The 15,143-nt window shown below is 37.1% G+C and overlaps 2 protein-coding genes across 2 annotated transcripts in view; one reads left to right on the forward strand and one right to left on the reverse strand.

Moving 5' to 3' along the window:
• The window catches only part of LOC139114700 (uncharacterized), a 426,568-nt gene that overhangs the window by 155,914 nt on the left and 255,511 nt on the right, over nt 1–15,143 (forward strand). The gene's annotated exons all lie outside the window — the stretch shown is intronic.
• On the reverse strand, nt 1,056–9,916 carry LOC139147196 (uncharacterized). Its single transcript, XM_070718175.1, has 6 exons — nt 9,665–9,916; nt 8,820–8,903; nt 8,441–8,527; nt 4,656–4,775; nt 2,702–2,747; nt 1,056–1,647 (listed from the first exon to the last, which is right to left on the reverse strand). The coding sequence occupies exons 1-6, from the start codon at nt 9,875–9,877 to the stop codon at nt 1,538–1,540; spliced, it is 660 nt and encodes a 219-aa protein (XP_070574276.1). The 5' UTR covers nt 9,878–9,916; the 3' UTR covers nt 1,056–1,537.

The following is a 15,143-nucleotide window of genomic DNA, read 5'->3' on the forward strand; positions in this document are numbered from 1 at the left end:
GTCACAGGTCGCCAACCTTACATTATATTTCTTGCACTCATCTTTGGCTTCTGTAAAGTTCTGTTTATAATCGCCCTGAGGAAAAGTTGTTCGACTGAAAATGAATAGAGCGCCTAGTGAACACATTACTCGGACCAATATTATTGCAGCTTGACCGTACTACATTAGATCATGTTAATATGCTGTGTTTACTTTTGGTACATTGTAGCCTTTGAGTGCAGTTCCCGACGACCCCGCCCCTCCCTTGAATTCAAATACGTGTTCGAAAACAAATTGAGACATTTCAGATTGCGTGATTTGAATGATCTCCCCATTGCGAGACACTGCTCTTATAGTAAACAAGACGGAAATACAGAGGGTATTACAGGGGGTACGTCTGTTCACATACGTCGGAATGCCCAAGTACGCGTGACCTGTCAAAATTTTCCAACGTGACAGTCTCCGGAGAATAGCGAACGGCCTAAGTGGTCAATTGTGTTACCAACAATGTAAACAGTTTTATTAACCTTTGGTGTCTACTATCTTTGTAATGACATCGCTGTTGACATACCATGCACAATCAATCCAAAACAAGATACGCATTTTGAAGACAACGACGCACACTTGAAGAGTTTGATCACCTTTGGGAGCCCGTGTGCCACGCAACCGTGACCCACAGTCGCTTCTGAATCGATACACGAAGGTGGCTGTGTGGTATGCATCAGAAAAGTGGGAAGTGAGAAAGTCGCGGTTTCATGTTGAAAGCGCATGTCCCTTCGGAAATTGTACAAAGACAGAAAGAGGATAGTAGGTATGAATTCGATTTTCACTTTTTGTGAGAGAAATCCCTCTCCTAACGCGGCAATACTTGCATTTAGCGACCACTCCGTTTTCAAAATTCCTACTCAAATGCTTACCACACAGCAGCCGTCAAGTATCGAATCACGAGCTACTAGATTTTTTCGTATGTGGCGAACTCGAGTTGAGTATTACGTCAGTGATTTGTCATCAGATGACTAAGTCTAACTTTCGATAGGATCAGACTTGTTGATAAGTGTACTATAATATCATGGAAAAAACTCATTTGTTCGACATCGAAGGTGTCCGTCGGATTTTATTGATAATACAAGTGAACATTTTCTTGACAAAACCTGCTATATCTTTAGTAAATATGGAAAATATGCCACGACACTTGAGAGGGAATCAGTTTGCACGTGATTGTTGATTCATTATGCGGTATGCACTTAACCTAGTCTTGAAAATCAATAGTTGACTGAATCAAGAAATCTACAATTTTGACGCCAATACAGTCTTTATTCAGTATTGAAGGCCAGCGGCCTTTTATAGTAAGGAAAGAACAAATATGCAGAGAAGTAATGTGAGACCGGTTTGTGGAAAATGTCACATCGTGAAGAATGCAGGGTTATTCTCAAGCGATGTCAAGTTGTCTGCAATAGACCAGAACTAAGCTTAAAAGACAATAATAACTGTCACGAGGAAAAGGTAAACAAATAACTAAAACACTGATTATATCCTTTACGTTCTTAGAGTATTATTGCTATAGATAGATGTAGGTATCAGCCATTTGACGGTGGTCATCTCGTATTTCCAAGCCATCTGTGAACATATATGTTTCTTCGAAACGCCCGTCTTCGAATGCTGGGATGTCTGTTGAGGAATAAAGTCACAGAATTTTTGAACGCGAGCAATAAGTAACTAGTTCTACTTAAAGGCAATGAGCAATTCCACGTTAAATTGCCTTTCAAATATATGAATCGGCATACTTTCGTAAAGTGTAAACCAAAATGCACCTTTTAAGAATCGGAGGAACATAGACTAAGTATGGTCAGTACTATACGAGAATCACATCAAGTTGGCATACCTCAAATCGAACGAAAGGGCAACTTTTATATGGGAAATGCCTACATCTTACAACACTAAGGTTTTAATATGTAAGTGCATTTGAAAATGACATTTCCATATGGTGATGTGAATATCTGGCCTAATGACAAGACAGTCAAGACACGGGTGTAATGTCTATTAAAGGAGTTTCCAACACATAGTGTGTATATATATATATATATATATATATTATATATATATATATATATATATATATATATATATATATATATATATATATATATATATATAATCACACACGTGATAATGAAAATATGACAGATTCCCCAGTGTTGTGTAGCGTGGAAATTTAAAGTAGAAACTAAATTGAAAAACATACAACTACATCTGAGTGTCTCTGCACAGCAAACTTTTGGGGCTTTAAAAAATGACCCATGTAGGACTTGAGCCTACGTCCTCCGAATTCAGTTCGGGTACTCTACCAACTGCGCTCCTATATAGCATCCGAACTGAATTCAGGGGACGTGGATTCAAGTTCTACATGGGTCATTTTTTAAAGCCCCAAAAAATTGCTGTGCAGAGACACTCAGATGTAGTTGTGTTTTTCAATTTAGTTTCTAATATATATATATATATATATATATATATATATATATATATATATATATATATATATATGATGCAGAATGACATGTCTATGAACCAGACTTTAAGTGAGATAACGATATTTGAGGAACTAATCATGTGATGCTATTAAGTCGTTGAGGTGATGCAAGTAATTACAACCACATAGTCTTACCAACACCACACTAACATGTATATGTGCAGTATTAAAATATACAATAACACTTTTCTTTACCTTCCTCAAATGAATGTGTATGATACGCACTCTGTGGGTCATTTACCTGAAGATAAATGTGATTTAATTGTAATATTGCTGATCGCTGATCGAGTTGTACAATAAGCAAGGGCAAGACATGAACAGAAAAATTACAATCAGTACAAAAAAAGAGGAAAAGATTGAAGAAAACCGAGTACTTGCTAGTTGTATGCGCACTCACGGCTATTTCAATTCAATCACTTCACTTCACGTGAAGCCGTTTCTATGGCATACTTCAGCTGATTGCTTAAAAACTTGGTACGAAAAAGTAACCAACGACACAAATATGCACGTAAATTTCAGTGACAACGTACTGAAAGAACATTTTTTGTCTTAGATCTGAACCACTTCAATCGAAAGCTTGCAAAGGTATAATATGATATAGCTAGTATATTCGCATGATTTTGTTCTGCAATACAATACAATATACGCAACGGGTTTGCAGACTTTCGTGCTTTCTTGTAATTTGTCTTAGGAGCAATTACTCAGACATGCATGAGCCGACCTGTTTCTTCAAAATGTGAACAGGATCAATATATTATGACAATACATATCTTTTTTCATCAATTTCAGTAATTTCAGCATTATTTTCCTGAGGCCATATTTACGACTCTTTTCGCGTGTGTTGCTATAACATATGGTGTATGCTATTGTTCACTATCTCTGTTTGCAGTTGGGGTGAATGCAATTGGCTCAGAAATGGCAATTTCGTTCACTTACGGTAGTTAGCACCTCGAAAACGCCTCATATATCGAAAATTGCGCACTCCACCTTTTGTTAAAACTTTTGCCAAGCTATCTTCTTCTTTCAATTCTTAATTTTCTTTTTCATTTGTAATAATAAAAATCGGGGATGATAGTGCAAATTTAGGTACAAAGGAAACAAATTACAAAATATTTACCGATATTTAAAAATAAAAATGGCTGCAATCATTGTGTTATCTCTACGGGAGAAAATAAATTCTCGATTACACAAAACTAAGTCGGTGAAAGCAATAATAAGCCCCGCAAATGATAGGCAAAAGGTGTATTCTAATGGTTTGAGAATCTCTGCCCCCGAGGGTCATTCTACCTTACAGAAACTTCAATGGTTTCGAATTCGATAGACTTGCCATCAGAGACAATGTACCATACAGTAACCTGTAATCTTAATATGCCCATGTATGGTCAAAGGGCGTTCCTTGGTATTCAAAACGCCCATATGAGGGCGCTGTTTTTAAAAAGCGGACACGCGCTTAAAATCTGTGATTGGTTAAATTTTCTCTAGGTAACTGTGGCAAAAGTGGAACAGGTGACAGTATACCCAATGGAGCAGCGTATTCGTATACTACATTATATTGCTGTTCTGCAATTAAGGCGATTTGTTTGGTGTTTTAAACCCCCTCTAATATGCAAATTAGTATAAGTGTAGTTGCCAGTTCTAATTTTTTTTAGGATTGTAACATCTTCATCAAGATCTGTATTCCTACCGAGTTTCATAAAGCTAGTGCTGGATTACTTGATATTCTTTTTGAAAATAATCACTTTCCCTATCTAAAATACTATGATATGCAAAAATGACCTTTAAATTACGCCTGCCCAGTCAAAACGACAGAAATGCAGTGTAGTAAGATAATTCGTAAGAAAGTATTGCAGGTTTAAATCAAGGTAATCGACAAACAGTTGATCATTTTAAGGTATACGGTCACCTGTTTTTTTTTATAGCCAATCACAGATTTTACAAGGATGGCCGATTTTAAAAAGGGCGCCTACCACACGACCAGCCGTGGCATACTTAGCAGCGTCGTCTGCATGTTCTTACGTATCAAATATGGAGGACCGAAGCTACAAGTGTTACGGGGTGGTAAGCATAAAGCCCTTACCATATATGGAATATGCAAATTTACGGTGACCTTGTACCTTTAACCAATACCAAGCTTAATATGATACGTCACCTTGTCCTTGTCGCGTAAGATGTTATCGCAAGTAAATAGATTCGTAAATGCTGGCCACCAAACGAGAAATACCGCGATCAGGTAGATCCAAACGATGTAGTAACATGTATACGTGAATACCTAATAATGTTGACAAATTGAAGAGTGCCATTCAAAGTAAGCTTAAGCAGGGCGATTGAATGTAAGTCTTTTATTTCACTAGCAACTGTAACCATCGATCGCCCTGATCGGTTCTATGGTAATAATGGACCGAATCTGGCGATTGAAACAAAAAAATTAATACTATGTGGAAAAGAATATGGAAATAATACAGAATTTAGCTTTCACATCAACTCCGTCAACCCTTCGTACAAACAGAGGAAGATTACAAGCAAAGTATTTCATATTGAGATACAAATTGCTAAGGATGTACGATCGGAAAAATATTAGCGTACTGCGCCGATTTCCGCGCAGAAATGTATCCATAGTAACCACGCGCGCATAGTGACGTTCCGAACGTTTTTGCGTTGTACAAAATGTCGTCTGCAGGTAAAGGAAAATTTCTATCTCGCGGAGAAAAATCGCGACGAGAAAATGTTCAGCGTGCCCTCAAAACACGATGGAAGGTACAAGAATCTGAATGTGAGAGTTCATTGCAAATGTATATGACGACTTGTCAACTTTCAGGTACGAAAATCTGAGTCACAAAGCTGTTCGTTAGTTCAGTTCTTATCTGACTGGCAGACAGCATTCAGCAAGTGGTCAACGTAAATAATCATATGTCATCATTTAATCAGATTAATTTGTGGGGTGCCTCAATGATCGATACTGGGTCCGATTCTATTTTCAATATATGTTAATGACATGTGTTCTGCTGTAAATTGTAAACTTCTTTTGTATGCTGATGACTCAGCACTGATGGTCTCTGACAAGGATATTGGTAAAATACAAAACGAACTAAGCTTAGAATTGCAAAGTTTGAATGAATGGTTAGTGGATAACAAATTGACTTTACATCTTGGTAAAACTGAGTCAATTCTTTTGGCTCGAATCATTCTTAAAAGAACAGTCTAAGCTGGAAATAGTCTGTAACGATACCAATGTCATCGCCAAGGACATCGTTAATTATTTGGGTGCCGATCTGGATCAAACACTATCAGGAGAGAGTATGGCCACACAAATAATTCAGAAGGCAAACATTCGTCTTAAGTTTTTGTTTCGCAAACGTCACTTTTTGGACAGGAAACACGTATACTTCTTGCCAACAGTCTCATTAATTGTCTTTTTGATTATGCCTGTGCCTACTGGTATCAAGGTTTGAAGGTTGTCAGTAAACATAGACTACAAACAACACAAAATAAAATAATGTGGTTTGTTCTAGATATGCAACCCAGGGAACATATTGGGCCAGCTCACTTTGAAAAACTTGGGTTGCTTTGTGTAGAGCAAAGAGTGTCGTATCTGAAACTGAATCTCATGCATAAAATAATAAGGGGTCAAGCTCCATCATACCTACGTCAAATTTATTACAAGACAGAATGTACACAATTATAATACACGTTCTGACAATAACTCAGTTTTTATCCCAGGAGGAGCTAAATTATTTCAAACAAGTTTTCAGTACTCAGCTTCGCAGTTATGGAATTGCCTTCCACGTAGTATAAGGAATATTGATTCCAATTACAATTTTAAAAAAAGTTAAAACGTCATTTACAGATTCTTATGTCGAACGTGTCAGGAGAGATTTCATTTAATCTTTGGTGTGATTTTCAGAGGGATTTAGTCCGTTTAACTTTTTTTTTGGAAGTGCTTGTTTTACTCTTTGTTGTCGGATTTCTCATGTTGTACTTTTTCCATTTTGTGTTAGTCTTTTGTTAATATGGACCACAGTGGAAATAAGTCTATCGACTTCTCTGTGTAATCCATGCACAATTTTGTTCATTTGTGGTGTTTTATGTATCATTTTGTGCAAATAAATAAATAAATAAATAAATAAAATAAAAAAAACTAAGAATGCAGCGAAGAGATGAAAACAAATGCGACATGACTGTAGCCTGCAGCTGTACAGCGTAATTCAGAAGTGTGACGTCCGTCCGATTCGCTACACACGAGGTCGAGGAGGTAGTGGACAATGAGAAAGACGAGTATTATAGTCCCAATGATAGTGTCGCTAGTAGACCTACCGGAGAATGGAAGAATGGCCGTCGCATTGTCGATTTGAGTGTACTAGCCAAAAATCTTGACACTTGTGTCAGTTGTGGGCTTGCCTTACGATTGTCATCGTGTATTGGGGAAACGATTCATGGCCTCGGCTCCTGGGTCCACGTAGTGTGTGACAACTTAGCCTGCAGCGAAGTTAACCTAATCCCCACCGATAAGCGTCACGGCAATAAGTTTAATATATAGACTCTAAAAAGTAGAAGAACCTGAAAGTCTTTGCTTTGTTCTGTCATTTCCCTCTCATTAAAGTTTACTATATTGGTAGGCTTGAATCATGACCAGGCCTGGATAAGGCCACTGCTGGTCAGCAGCATTTGAAGAGCGCCCTCGCACAACGAATCCGGGAGAGCATGGTTTATCGCCAGAACCTATAAATTCTAGTTACATTTTGCAAAATTGTGAAAAATCAAGCTCGGTGACCTACTAAACAAAATGTGATTTTGAAAAATTCACAAAAAGAGCTATTACTTAGCAAAGTTTGAGAAATTTGACATTAGTAGAAACTATCAATAATTGATAAATTACCCTCTCCCATTCCTAAAATTTTGGGCATACATGATATTTGTTGCAATTTTGGTTTTAAAAAAATATCGTGACTTTTTAGCTCAATTTTAATGTAAGTAAAATCTTCAAAGTAGCTTAAGTTTATAATTTGTTTGTCTTTTACAGTTTAAAACGTGAAAAATGCAATCATGATATAAATATGAAAATGATGACCTGTTTTAGTGATTTTTAGTGATTTTGTGAAAAACCGTGAATTTTTAATGTCATTTTGTGAAAAAACAAGCGCGGTGACCCCATCTTTTTTTCCCAGTTTTGGACTACTCTCATATGTAGGTATTCAAAAAACCCCATTTGAAAAAATTGACATTACTTTTACTTTTTCTGATCGTACATCCTTTAAACAGATACCGTTCTTTATGTGTTACACATATTCGCATGACAGTAAACAGTTTCCAGTGAACACAAACTGGATATTAAACAATTGTACAATTGTCTCTTATCTGCAGGCAGAGGCCGAGCAAAGGCTATTAATGTTGTAAGTGCCGTGAATAAGGCCGAATAAGGTGCCTGATAACGTGCAAACTTTAGTATTAATGCATAGAGCCTGGCCTTCTAACATTCATAAGGTTGTATAGTTCCGTGTACAAACAGATCAGATACATTCAGAAGATCCTCTGACCAAGTGTATATAAACGAGGCTATCATGTGATCAACTAAACGTTATTAACTTGGCAGGTTTGACATAAACTTTAATTTTTCGATAGTCTATCTTGCCGAAAACACGATTAGAACAATTTTGGGATAATTGGATCGTCATATTGTTTCAAATTTCGCAAAATGTTAGGTTCCTATGGCTTGAATGTAACAATATTTTAAATTACTGATCGAAACAAGTGTAAAACGTGAAAAAAAAAGCAGATGCGCTTACAATTGCAGATGAAACAGACATTATTTCACTATCCAATTATCCACATTAGTTCCAATCGTGTTCGGACAAAGTAGCCCTTCTGGTACAATTATGCCTTGTTTACTAATGGGAGGTCGAGGCTAATATTGACAAAATACATTGCCACTTTACCTACTTCGGTTATTTGCACGACGAGTACCACCACGTATGCCAGATATGAAAGAGTTATGTAAACTGCCGATAGCATAAAGGATGTGTTTATCTGAAAAAAATTTATAAAACAAATTACAGAATATTAGTATGATGTCATTTTGCCTCAGCTACAAACTAGCAGAAACTCACACACACATGCACACACAAAACTCAGTTAAATGTTAGCACTTCAGAATATTAATAGAGTTCGTATCATCAAATTGGTTGAACAATTTGCTGTATTTTATGTTTTATTGTTTTTCGTGGTAGAACAAGCCTGAATATAAACAGCCTAATCTGAGGTTATGAGATTATTTTGAGTGATGCATTATATAGCACTAAGTACTTGTTGGATCACTTACATATCTCATACTTCTTCGTCTTGTTGTCAAGCAGCCAATGAATCCCATCAGTATCATCAGTGAAGAAACACAACTCTGAATGCCCTAAATGCGCAAGATAGTAATAATAATACATGTACGACGCGACAGGCTGCGGTATAGGCTAAATCGTATGCAGTTTCTATACTACAATGGACATGGATGGGAAAAGCTCACTAAATAAGTAACCGTTCATCAGGGATGTTATTGTCACCGCCATAATGAGATGACACCGACATCCATCGAATTTCAAAGGGGAGTAGGGAAAGAGCCGGCAACGTCCCATTTCGAAGAACATATTCGTGAAAGCAAAGTTGAAGTGAATAAGATGTTTACTTTGAAAGTGAGGCTAAAGGCAAATGAATAGGTCTTATAAGTAACTCCAGCCAAGTTTTCATTTTCCCTTTTTTACATAAGACTGTCCCATTGTAAGTCATTGGTAGGCATATCAATCAAATGCGAATACTTCCTGGATATACAGAAAAAAAGAGGTCTCTAGCTATATTCAGTTTACAAATCACGATTTCAATTATGCAATCAAGAATCGGGAGTCGATTATATGGCGAAAATGTCAAGCTGTGTTGAAAACATAATCATTAATATCGCTCTTGTCTACGAGCCTTGTCATTTACTAAAAAACAAATGCAAGTTATGCCAAAATTTTGTTCTTTGCCATCGTATCCAAACTTTTCAATATAATCAAGGCGGTGATTATAGTCACACATTTTCAAAAAACGACATTATAAACACACTTAAGAATGGAACGTTTAAATTTTGTTTGTTATCAGACTTGCTGGAAAGAGTCAAGCAGACTTCAAGTTACTTACGTACAAGGCGTTTGCAAGCCATGGAAGGGAAACCTTTATGTCGCAATTTAACATCAGAAGACATATTGCTAACGACGTAGAAACAACAGCAAGGAGCAAGTACCCGACGCCTATCCCGACCATCGTTTTGCGTGGAAAGTGTGGTGGATGAGTTAGACTTGATGCGTCTGACATTGACCTCATGTCGCTTTCGTCAAAACTAGCAATGTCCATTATACTGCTACTTGTAGTTACTATTCTTCTAGCTGGTCACCAGTTCAGTTTTGAAAAGAAATGTAAAAATCCACTGTGAAATATTATATGTTGTAACTTTAAGCATGAAGGACTTACTGAAAGACTGAAAGACGTCAACTTCAAATATAAATTAATGACAGTTGTGACTACTCTTACGAAACTAAGAATCAGTGGTCAATTTAGGGTAGATTAAGGGTAGATTTTGGTACTTGAGAAATGAATTACCTTACATTAACCGATATTTGAAATTCATTATGACCGTCATTCCTTTATTAACGAAATTGCGAAAGATAAAGCTTTCGTAATTTACAAAAATGGACAGGTAAAACTTTACTTACTCGAAGAGGTTAATTGGGTGTTTGGGTTGCGTGTCGAGTTTTTGAGCCACCACTTCAAGTAGACTTTAACGAACATTTGAAGCTGTGACGGTTGGGGTACATATCTGATAAAAGCCCTTGGCCGCTGGATCGGTTCAAAGCTGAAAGATCGAAGGAAAGCAGGGCTCCTTATGGTTGATCGGTTGATTGATCCTGGCGCTGCGCCACCGGGTAATAGTCAAGGGAGACAGCACTGTTGTAATTGTAAATATAGGTTCAAAATGAGCCGCTACAGGTGGTAGACCAGAAAAGTGCTGTAAAAATTTGATAGTCTGAATATCTGTCGATTTTCACAAAATTAGACGGTTAAACTTTACTAATACTCCAATTGGTTCAAAATGTGACGACACGGGTGGTAGACCAGAAAAGTGTTGCTAAAATTTGAGAGTCTGAATATCTGTCCCCGAGGCGCAATCTACCTCCGACACATTCACCATTCGAGTTACTTCAGGTACATCTCTATGACATGAACTATTTCGGTAATGCTCAGTAATGCTGAGATGATATACCGTGTCGTATGTAAAGACGGCACCTTTGCCCCACGTTTACTCTGTCCTTGTGACAGACAGTTATGATAATAAAGAAGTGTACACAATAGACCCGGAAGTAAAGCCACAACTTTACAAATGAAGTTTCGAGTTTGTTCTCGGTGTATGATATACATACGGGACGGTATGCAATACAATCTGTAATTGTTGGCCTAAAATGTGTCCAAAAATGTTGGAAATAGGGTCAACATATCATACTTGCAAGAAGTTATAGAATCGTTCTTATCGCCGATACCATTTGCAAGATGGCGATGGAAAACGCTGTATATTTGCAGGCCTTACCTTTCACAAGCATTTAATTGAAATCGATCTGAAAGTCAAGAATGTTTGCTTTGATCTTCCCAGGACAATAAAAGTTATGAATATTCTTATGTCTCTCGAAAATCACTGTGTCACATCTGAACAGGTCTCAATAGATAATAATTTACTCCATACCTGTAAACGTCTGCTAGTGACCCTTGCCGACTTATCGCTGGTTATATAAACCCTTTTTAGTATAAACAGCATCAAAAGTAAACAATCTGAAGGGGTAGATTGTGCCATTAGAGTAATACGCGTCTCAAAATTGAAAGAGTAATGTTTCGGTCAAAAAGGAAACTTTAAAGAATTTCTTTCGGAAAAAAAAGAAAGAAAGAATAAAAAACAGGGGTCACCGGGAAAACTATGGTTCTAGAGAAACAAATGACAAAACATTTACCGAATTTGAAATTCAAAATGGCCGCCATCTTTGTGTGAACTCTAAAAGGGGACATTCAATTTTTGATTTCCGCAAAAATAAGCACGTACAAACCTAGTTCACTCCATGAGCTGCCAAACCAAAACAGTATCGCTTAATTTTGGAGTCCGATAATCAATACCGCTAAGCGCATTCTTTGTATACAACAATTTGCGCCAATCACAGATTTCATTTGGGGTCGTTCCAACAGTCCACAATCTGACGATCGTTTTTACAGAAAACTCAGTCAGCAAAGATGTTATGACATACAACGTCACCTGCTCTTATTTTGACAAAAATGAGTGCTTTTGTGGTCAGAAAAAGGTTATTTTACCTCAGGTAAAGTGGATGTTATGTAATAAGTTTACTTAAATCCATTCAGGGTCAGCTTCGATTGTATGTGATTCAGAGCGCCTTAGAAGAACTATAGTCACTGAAAGGTCTATAAGTTGTAATTAAGACAGTTACCACAATAGACGTAGACGAGCAGCGCAGTATAATAACAATTATCCCTCCTGTGGACTAGATGAAAAGTTGTTGAAGATCAGTTAACAACGAGAAGACTGTTTAAACTACACGAGATCTCGTTGTTTGAGCTCGATCATGCGTGATTTTGCGCAATTTTAGATACCGGTTGTAAAACAGGAGATTCAAAATTCAGAATCTTTGGGTTTTATGCTGCATTGGGAAGTGTGCATAAATCATCTGCCTAGAAGCCAGAATAACACTCTCCGATCATTACATTCTCAATTGCAATTTTAATCTCTTCACAGATCGCCAGCCTTACATTATATTTCTTGCGCTCATCTTTTGCTTCAGTAAAGCTCCGTTTATAATCGCCCTGAGGACAACAGGTGCTATCACGCTTCATCAATGGTAGAGAGCAGTCAAATAGAAGTGATTTCCTTGAAAGCATATAATGGTATCAACATCGAATATGGTGGTGTGTAAAATATACAAGTCTTTCCATAAGACTAGTCTAGTTTCGTATCAAGGATGTCCTTTCACGGGAGATGTGCCGCAGACTTTTTCTTGATATTAAAGGCAGTGTGGCCGACGCTTCCTTTTTGATGTAACCCTGCTACTTCACGCACTAAATTCTCACACAGCATAACAGGTGTGTACATAACACGTGTTTTAGGTATGAAAAAACTTGGGATTATGCGCAAGGCTTGTCACTTGTAGATTCACAATTACTCACAAACTGTCACACTAACGGGCTATAGCATTCAAGATAAGCAGTACCCTACTATAAGGAATTCAGTATCGATTAAATAAACAACAGTAGGAACATAACAACACACACAGCAAACATTATAAAATTATGTAGTAAGGTTGACACAAAGCAGGAGAATAGTGTCATAGTATCATGAGAGATATAATTGATTTAACTTTTATCGTTTGCTCAAACACGTTCTCATACACTTATTAGTTGAGAGGCTTAATATTTTCAATAATTGAACAAACTAAGCGTCATCCGATTAATTATTTATCGACGATTGTTGATCTGATTAGAATTAGTTGCCGTTGACAACAGAGAGACTACATTACATAAAAGTGATTAATGACAATACTGTTGATAACATTTTATAACATTGAGATACTATTGAAAATAGTTCAAAATTGGGGAGCATTTCGCATTCGTCATTCAAAAATGTAAAGAAGTAAAAAGCTTCGAGTTTTCAATATACGCCTAACAACCAGTGGGACAAGTATATATGGTGTTATTTTTCAACGATTCATGGCATGAAATTGCTTGCATTCTCCCCTACTTCCCCCTCTAACTAACGTCTGTTAATGTGTTTAGATTCTGCCAATCCCAAGGTGTTAGCCGAGCTAAGTCGCTTTATACCGTGTTATATAAATTGCACGTAAATATTCGAGGTTTGGTGATAATTCGAAGATCGTTCTTCATGCTTTTTGTCATGTTTACATATTGTAGACAAGGAAAATTGATGATGTTAGACATTTTTGTTTCCCGTTAAAAAATCTTGTGGAATTCCGTTGTGTACAATTTAAAAAATACATTTAAAATTCAAGCGTTATATTTTATTTGAAGATGTGAAAGTGTCGCAAGTGTATATTCGGAAGCAACGAGAATTCTCCTTCTTAACTTCCTTTTCACAATTCACTTTCCCGTTTTCGATGAACGTAGGCTCAGATCGATGGATGATGAATTCTTTTTCCTAACGCGGCAATACTTGCGTTTAGCTGCCACTCCATTTCCACAATTCCTACTTTTCTAAATGCATACAACACAGCAGTTGTCAAGTATCTAATCACAAGCTACTAGAACACCACCCGATCAATTGTGACACTCAAGGAAATAAATTTCTCTCATATCTGATGAATGTAATCGATCAGTAATACAAAGTGAATTATGATCGAAAAACTGCTGATATAGATCAAAGGCATTATGTGCGCATTATTACACTGTGTGACTTAATCGAGTGATTTTACTCTGGAGACACTTGGCACGAGAGTACTTGCCCTAGTGCGGCGTAATTGTTTGGCGGTAGGTACGCAAGTCCTTCATTGACGACCGGAGCGTGTGGAAGGATATAACAGACAAGCAATACTTATGACTGACACAAATACCGCGAATATACAGAAATTGCTCTCTTACTTCATGGGGTTCTAATCTTGTTAGAGATATATCATCGTTGACATCTGTTCTAAGTATCTCAACTGAAGGAAATGTAGCAAATAAACCACAGTGACCTCTGCCCTCTCGACGAAGTCAGATTTTTCGTAATTGGCGAACTCGAGATGAGTATTACGTCAGTGATTTGTCATCAGATGACTAAATCTAACTTTCGATCGGATCAGACTTGTTGATAAGTGTACTATAATATGGGGAAAAACTCATTTGTTCGACATCGAAGGTGTCCGTCGGATTTTATTGACAATACAACTGAACATTTTCTTGACAAAACCTGCTATATCTTTAGTAAATATGAAAAATATGACACGACATTTGAAAGGGAATCAGTTTGCACGTGATCGTTGATTTTGAATATGAAAATCAGTAGCTTAAATATTTGTCACTTCGACATGGGTAGTCTCACTTGAGGGCGCGCGTCATACGCCTAATAGAAGGCCCGAACGTTTGCGAGTTCGGCAATCGACCTCGACATAAAAAACTGCAAATTTACATAAAATGACACTTTTTTCATGACAAAAATGACGACAATGATGTATGTAAAACGTAAGAGAGACTATTATCCGCACACTATTAACGAGGAGGCAGGCTTAAAGCAGGCTGATTGGCGATCTACAAAACAAACCACAGCTAGGGGAGAACCATTTGATTTCTTGGGGGTAACGAGGAAGTGGGTATTGGAGCCATTTTTTTCCAGTCAGAGTGACAGCAATTCTTTTTCTTCTGTCAGACCTGCATCAATGTTTTTTCATATGCAGTAGCAGTGCAAAATTGTTTTAATTGGTCATCAAGTTTGTAATGCGTTGTTCATAACTATACCATATCACTGGTTCACATGGTTTCACATATCACAGGATGGTTCTATATATTCATTTTAAATTGCAACAAATGAAAATACAATTCTAGTATGTTTACAACTTTAAATTACAGAACATTTTTCTGG

This window comes from Ptychodera flava, chromosome 2 (assembly GCF_041260155.1).
Source record: "Ptychodera flava strain L36383 chromosome 2, AS_Pfla_20210202, whole genome shotgun sequence".
Classification (NCBI taxonomy): domain Eukaryota; kingdom Metazoa; phylum Hemichordata; class Enteropneusta; family Ptychoderidae; genus Ptychodera; species Ptychodera flava.

What these genes read in the sequence shown, in the direction of transcription:
- LOC139147196 (XM_070718175.1), bottom strand. Translation starts at nt 9,877, where the DNA reads ATGGACATTGCTAGTTTTGACGAAAGCGACATGAGGTCAATGTCAGAC. An exon ending in GACGAAGAAGTATGAGATAT is followed by an intron (nt 8,528 to 8,819) that starts GTAAGTGATCCA and finishes AATTTTTTTCAG; the next exon opens with ATAAACACATCCTTTATGCT. An exon ending in TACACATTCATTTGAGGAAG is followed by an intron (nt 1,648 to 2,701) that starts GTAAAGAAAAGT and finishes ATTCCTCAACAG; the next exon opens with ACATCCCAGCATTCGAAGAC.